This window comes from Nanorana parkeri, unplaced genomic scaffold, assembly GCF_000935625.1.
Source record: "Nanorana parkeri isolate BGI_ZX_2015 unplaced genomic scaffold, ASM93562v1 scaffold183, whole genome shotgun sequence".
NCBI classification, from domain to species: Eukaryota; Metazoa; Chordata; class Amphibia; order Anura; family Dicroglossidae; genus Nanorana; species Nanorana parkeri.
Window position 1 is genome coordinate 1 of NW_017306451.1, and position 7,233 is coordinate 7,233.

At 40.3% G+C, this 7,233-nt stretch overlaps 1 protein-coding gene across 1 annotated transcript; it reads left to right on the plus strand.

Annotated features, from left to right (window-relative positions):
- Positions 1-329: 329 nt before the first annotated feature.
- LOC108785892 (unconventional myosin-IXb-like) lies at positions 330-6,361 on the plus strand (the record flags this gene model as incomplete). Its single annotated transcript, XM_018555069.1, has 8 exons — positions 330-474; positions 556-661; positions 2,031-2,162; positions 2,254-2,377; positions 2,864-2,911; positions 4,336-4,469; positions 4,574-4,701; positions 5,920-6,361. Coding segments are annotated over 8 exons (1,233 nt in total), but the record flags the coding sequence as incomplete, so codon positions are not given.
- Between the last annotated feature and the right edge of the window lie 872 nt (positions 6,362-7,233).

The window sequence follows — 7,233 nt, forward strand, 5'->3', positions numbered from 1 at the left end:
TGCTGTATTTTTCTTGAAGACATTTCACTGGTCATCCAGCTAGCTTTCTCAATTCTGACTTGAGAAAGCTGGCTGGATGACCAGTGGAGCGTCTCAAAGAAAAATACAGCAAGTCCAGTTGCTTTTACTTATTTTTTACAGATATACCATGACCTGGATGAATGAGAACCTTCACAGCTTTATTATATATGATTATATAAAATCAAATGGTAAACTTTAGATGCACTTAAATGTTATGTTTTGGTTTAGTTTTCTCATTATATGAATTGTATGCTTTCCCACCTATTTTGTATACTGATGTGTACACTATGTAATAACTTTGTCTTTATTTGGATCGGAAAACAGACCCCGCCTCCGTGAAGCTAGACAAGTATGCAATCCATGCCATCACTGGGATCCTAAAACAATGGTTACGTGAACTACCTGAGCCTTTGATGACATTTGCACTATACAGCGAGTTCCTAAAAGCTGTGGGTGAGTACAATGTGCATAACCACTATTTGTCAAGCAAGCACAATTTGTATCTTTACCTGTAATATGTGCTGTCTACTTCAGAGTTGCCAGAGAAGCAAGAACAGCTTTGCACCATTTACAAAATTCTTGGACAGCTTCCACAAGCTAACTATAACACCTTGGAGAGACTTATTTTTCACCTTGTCAAGTAAGTAAAAGCATGATTTTAAATGCGTTACCACTGTCAACCAACAGAGTGCTGATGTGTTTTGTGACTCAAAGGCAGTGCACCTTAAAACACAACTTTAAGCTTAAAGCCCATTTCCACCTTTGCTGAGGTATTTTTTTTAAACACATATGCCAGCAATGTACACTGAGTGTACATGAAACAGGCATATGCAGCTGCTGTGTAAGAACCCACAAACTTTTTTTTGTTATCTGTCCTCTTCATATCCTCATGGAAATGGCCACCTCTGTGCTTTGCAAGTAATGTGTGAATAGTACAAGTGACCTCTCCAATCCCCACACACACACACACACACACCTATTCATAGTCGACCCCCCCACCTTGAACAGTGTATTGTGTAAAAAGTGTTAGTTGGTGTTCACTGATCGTGTTATAATGAATAACAGGGAGGGGGGCAGCTGTTTAGAACCCGGTGTCGGACTGAGTTTCCTGTGGAGAAAATGTGTAATTTCTAGGCTTTAGGCCTAATATAAACTACATATTGGCCTACCTCTACACAGGCTATCCCCTCTTCAGTCTATCATGAATGCTGCTGCTAGACTCATTCACCTAACCAACCGCTCAGTTTCTGCAACCTCCCTCTGTCAATCCCTGCACTGGCTTCCAATAGCCCAAAGGATAAAATTCAAAATATTAACAACCACTTACAAAGCAAAGCCGTCCACAACTTTGCCCCCAGATATATCTCAAACCTTGTCTCAAAGTATCGCCGTAACTGTCCCCTCCGCTCTTCCAAAGACTTCCTGCTTTCCAGCTCCCTTGTCAACTCCTCCCATGCTCGCCTACAGGACTTCTCTAGGGTCTCTCCCATCCTCTGGAACTCTTTACCCCAACCTGTGCGTCTATCTCCCACTCTGACTGCCTTTAGCCAATCCCTTAAGACTCATCTCTTCAGGGAAGCCTATCCCGCCTCAACCTAACCACTGAACCATCACATTCTCAAACAATTCATTCCCACACAGCTACCTCCTCATGTATCACTTCCCCCTCCCTTTTAGATTGTAAGCCCTCAGGGGCAGGGCCCTCCTCACCATCTTGTCTTGAATTGTATTGTGATTGTAATGTCTTCCTTATATTGTAAATCTCTGCGCAAACTGTTGGTGCTATAGAAATCCTGTATAATAATGTTTTTTAATGAAGAAAGCCTGCAATGTGAGTCATGAAAAAGTGCACACATATACATCATCACTGCACCTCTACATTACCACAATAAATGCTAATCACTTACAATGTGGAAATGGACTGTAAAAAAAAAAAGTTTAGCAACACAAGCAGAACAAACCAATGTACGTATGATGGATTGATATAACTAGGATTTTCTTATTTATAGGGTTGCTCTATTAGAAGATGTGAATCGCATGTCAACAAATTCTTTGGCCATAGTGTTTGCACCCTGCCTGCTTCGCTGCCCAGATAATTATGACCCTTTGACCAGCATGAAGGAGGTCTCAAAAGCTACCGCGTAAGTAATAGGCCTACATTCAATGCATGTGACTGCTTTTATAAGCATTGGGTGCAATACAGATTAAAATCCATGTTCTCATATATTTTAGATGTGTGGAGATGTTAATTAAAGAACAGCTAAGACAATATAAAATCAAAATGCAGGAAATTGGCCTTCTTGAAGCCGCAGAGACACGCGCAGTTTGCAGACTCTCCCTTCTAAGGCAAAACACAGTAAGTGACAAGTCCGCTCATAACTCTGTATTATATAGTAATGTAATATTATCATGATCGTTGTAACTGCTTATTTTATGTCATACCTTCCTATGTGTAAATTATAGCTGTTAAATAAGTAAACTGTGCATACTTGCAATGTAGATTAGAAAATATCTTGTTACATCCACCGAATGATATAACAAATGCTGCCTTTTGAACCCTGATTAATTCCTGTAGAGCCAATTCAATTGTATAGTTATTAGTAAATGTAGTTAAAAACTAGATAACACCAGATATTTTGGTGGCAGCTGCAACAGAGGTAAAGCGATGGGGGGAGGTAAGTATAAAATAGTCAGGATCTGGGCTGAATGTGGATGTCCGCATTTCTTTAAAAGGAACACTATTAAATAAACAATTCATAAAATCATATAAATAAAGTGTAATGTACTGATTTGAAGTATTTCAAAAGCTGAGAGTTGTTGTCTCCTCCTTTTCTTGCGGCAGGCATGGCCTGGTCATTTACGATTTATTTCCCCTATTGATGGCTTCCTGGTAGGTATAGTTGCTTTGCCCCACCTCTGCATGCATAAAACCACCCACATCACTAAAACGGAACGGCAGATAATTAGAACAGAGACTAATTATAATGGACAAAAGCCTTATGAAATAATACGGTGCATTATTATTTGTGGATTTGGTTTGTTCCATTTCAAGGTTTTTAACTTTCCAAAATGGTTTTCCTCTTTTCTAAATGGCTGTTTTTCTCTAAATTGTTTAAAAAAAACTTGTGCCAACTAAAGGCAAAATTATCCATTTAACTGCAGTCTAAATCGCAGTCCCCAGCTTGGAAAAGAGATCTCCTTACAATTCTTTCTCACTGTTTTGCAATTCCAAAGGGCCATAAAGCCTCTTAAAGTCCAGTATAAACAGCTAGAGTGATGATTAATTTGCATTTGTCCATTTAAAATTGGCTTTCTGTAGGATTTCCTACTACGTGCACCAGATCTACTATTTGCTTTTCAAAATTAATGGCTGTGGAGCATCTTTAGGACTGCACTGATCTAAAGCTTCTTAGAGATTTGGGAAAATTGTGTTCGTTTTAAAGGACTATTTCAACACTGATATTTCAGCTTGTGCCAGATGCTTGAGAATTAAACCACCTTGAATTTAAACCGTTTCTTTCAGGGACTGCAGTGGTGGGATCTCTGTATTTATTATCCCAGGTCTGCACACCTTCTGCAGGTGTCACTTTCCCTGTTGGGTTTGTATTTTAAGTTGCAAACAGTGCAACAGGAGAAATAGTAATCAAAGGACATCCCCGTTTTAGCAGCGCTAAAGCTTGAGAAGCAGTGGCCACTGTGGTCCCCAAGAGACACCAAGTAGTGAAAAACTCCATTCGCCAAACGCCTCCTGTAGCTGAAATATCACTTTTGGGACGGCTAAGCCTTTACAGGGAATTTGACTTTTACTGCATTAACGTTCTTTGTTACCTAAACACCAGTTCAGAAGTCAAAATCAGCAAAAAGTCACTGTGGCTGGGGTACCTGGTCACAAAAAGGGTGAATTGTAAGGAAATTTAAGTACATCTAAAGCCAAACCCTTTTTTTCATATTGGTAATTTTTGCCATCTGTGTCTAGTTGTGAGATGTTCCTGCACTTCCTGTCCTGTGGAAGTAAAAAGATATTTCACCAAAATGAGGTATATTCCCACTGAGCTGTCACCAGAACAAGTGTCCCCTTTGAAAGATTTTCCCTCTTTTACAATTCTAGTGAAAACTCAAACGTTTGCATTTTCCCTCACTTTGGTCGCCAGGACAAATAGTCCAACCTCCCTAGGAGGGACACAGATAATCAATAAAGACATGACAGAGGTTCCAAACCCTCACCACTCCAAAGCTACCACACAAAAGTTTAGCATTAGATGGACTTGCATGTATATATTGTACCTGTGGTTGATTACATTTCTTAAATGACAGAGCAAGAGCCCATCTCCTAGTGGAAATGGTTTACCTGATCTGGAGGCGGTGCAAGAAAAGCAGTTGACAGATTCTGAAGTGGCCCGTGAATCAGATTTCCTGATAGAGAGGATACAGTCTATCAAGGATGAGAAGTGAGTGAGACTTGGCATACACAAACAGGAAGACACACGAGTGTAATAATAAATTACGTTCTTATCGAGTGTGTTATTTTCCCTTCATGCTTTCTATTTTACAGAGAGGACATTACTTACCGGCTACCGGAGCTTGAACAACGTGGATCAGATGAAGAGACAGTGGACTCTGAAACGTCAAATAGCACTGAGAGTTTACTGGATGATAGACCTGTTCATGTAGAAAAGGAAGGTCAGTATTAAGGTAGTGTGCCCCTTATATTACTTCTGTTACTGCATGCCAAATGCATTACAACCATCTGGTACTCATTAGACAGTACATGTTTTACAACTGCCAATATCAACTTTACTATGGATATTTAAAGTGAGGAAAAACAATCTTCTGCTGAGTTACATCCATTGCAAGGAATTGGGAAAACTGCACTATATAATCCTAATAACTCCTAATTCCTAAATGTTTCCTATACTCTATATACTCTATAATCGATGGCCTTTTTCTAGAGTAAGAATTATGGGAGCAGGTGTGAGTAAATCATAGCTGGATTTTGGAATGACATCAATCTGTTGGTGATTTTAGATGGTTCTATTAACCATCCACCTTCCAATAAAATGATAAATCTTTAGAATCAAGGCCGTGACACACTGCACGCGAAGCCGTGCAGAGCGAAGCAAAGCTCTCCGGCACGGAGCTTCGCGTGCAGTGTGTGAGCTGAGTGCAGTCAGATGATTGACTGCACCTTCAGCCAATCGGCTCGTCTGTAACAACCGGGCAGACGTTGCATCCCGTCGCGCCGGTTTATACGCGCGAGCCGATTGGCTGAAGTTGAAATTGTTCATCTCGGCACGCTCAGCTCGGCGAGCTCTCGCAAGCTGAGGTGCCGAGAAGAAAGTGACATGACACACTGCTCGCAAAGACAGAGCACCACCGCTCCGCGCTGCTTCGCCTGCAGTGTGTCACGGCCTTCATCCTTTTTATTCTGATAAAAAGCACTGATTGTCACATTAACGTAGAAAATAAATACCCAAACCTGAGAGCAATCCCTTTTTTGCTTAGGCGACTAGTCCAAATAAAGGCTACCCAGAATTTTCTAAGAATGAGAAAAGTGACTTTGTGTTTAACAGTCAACGCAACAAATACAATGCATGTTATTCTGAATGTGTAGAAGGCACAGAGTTTTTTAAAGTCCAGAACAAACTTAAAGAACATTGTGCGACGGTGCTTGTAATGTTGGCAGATTATCCAATATTCGTGAATAGGATTTTGTTAGTACTGCATTTATAAATCGAAAAGGCTGAGTACAGAATGCCCAGTTGGTCAATTCTCAGTTGTTTACTTCATTGGTCAGATTTGAACACATTGCATGTCCCTTTAATGAATGAATGCATGCAGTTGGCTTAATAGGTAAGCAAGCATACGGCTACATAATTATCATGGTTTTTTTTTCTACAGCAACATGTATGGTGGACTCTGCTGTTAAGCCACAACCAGTTGAGAATCCCAAACTTCTTCAAACCAAAGCACCTCTCTTCACTTTGTCTGTGCCTCCAGCAACTATCAAGCGAAGGCCGTCCTCATTTCTTGCAAAAATGAGGGGTCCAAGGCGTAACCCTGTCATGCCAAATGCCAATATAAAATTGCCTCCTGGGATAACACAGGCAGTAGACTATTCTGAGGAGTCCAGTAATGTTCGGAGAAGAGAGCAACCTGGGAGGAGAACAGACAGTATCCAGTCTGTTTATGTCCCTGAAGGAAGCGAGCTAGGGGCCGCACAGGGAATGCTAGAATATGAACCCACTGCTAAACTTAAACGACGCTTTTCAGACCCTCACTTCCAGATTCCCTGCTCAGAGGAGTCCAGCCTCTAAAACATTCTCTGATTAGCAATGCAAAATGTACTCTATAAATGTCATGTTTTATAATGGACAGTCATTTTTGTTGAACCAGAGGTGTGGTAATATTTGGGCTTGTATGCCTGTAGAAATGGCAAAAGAATATGTGAGATATTTAAAGAGTTTGCATATCTGTACAAGGATTTTGTATTAGGATGAATGTATAAAGTGTGTGTAAGGAGTGAGTGTTACCCACCCTACAGTATTGTAGGATATTCAGATGCAATCCCTTCATTCCAGTTTTGTTATACAATAGGACCAAAGGTGAGATTATTTTGCCTTGTTACAGTAATATTTTTTTAAGCATATATAACATTAGCATTTTTAAATATTTTGTTGCCATTTTTTACATAAATCTATATATAACCAGTAACGGGCCAAAATATTGTTTGAAAATGATGTAAGGTGGGGTCTGCTATTTTAAGTGGTGGTGGTGTTTTAAAGAGGTGATCTAGAGTGGAAGATGCATGAGCCTAAATAGAGAATTCTGATTTTTCAGAGGACCGGTAGTAGAAAATCTAAAATCTCTAGGAACCAATTTTCTTGTATGGTGGCACAAGAAGCTCTACTTGCAGTAACACCATATGACTTCTTATAGTTATTGTATTTGGCTTGCTGTGACCATCTAAGCACTACTCACTCTTAGGGGCCCATTTATGTTGTGGCTACACACAGTTAACTTCATGTGTTTCTGCACGTTCCTGCAATGCACTTGCTCTAAGTGCTTTGCAGAGCCATTCATTGTGAATAGCACCCCGAAATAAGAATGCACATACTGTGCATAGTGGGGCGTTGCTGTGAAAGGATTAGGTGTGTTTTTTGATCTACTGTGGTGCGTTGAGATCCCATTCCTAAGGAATGGGCTACTTTAATG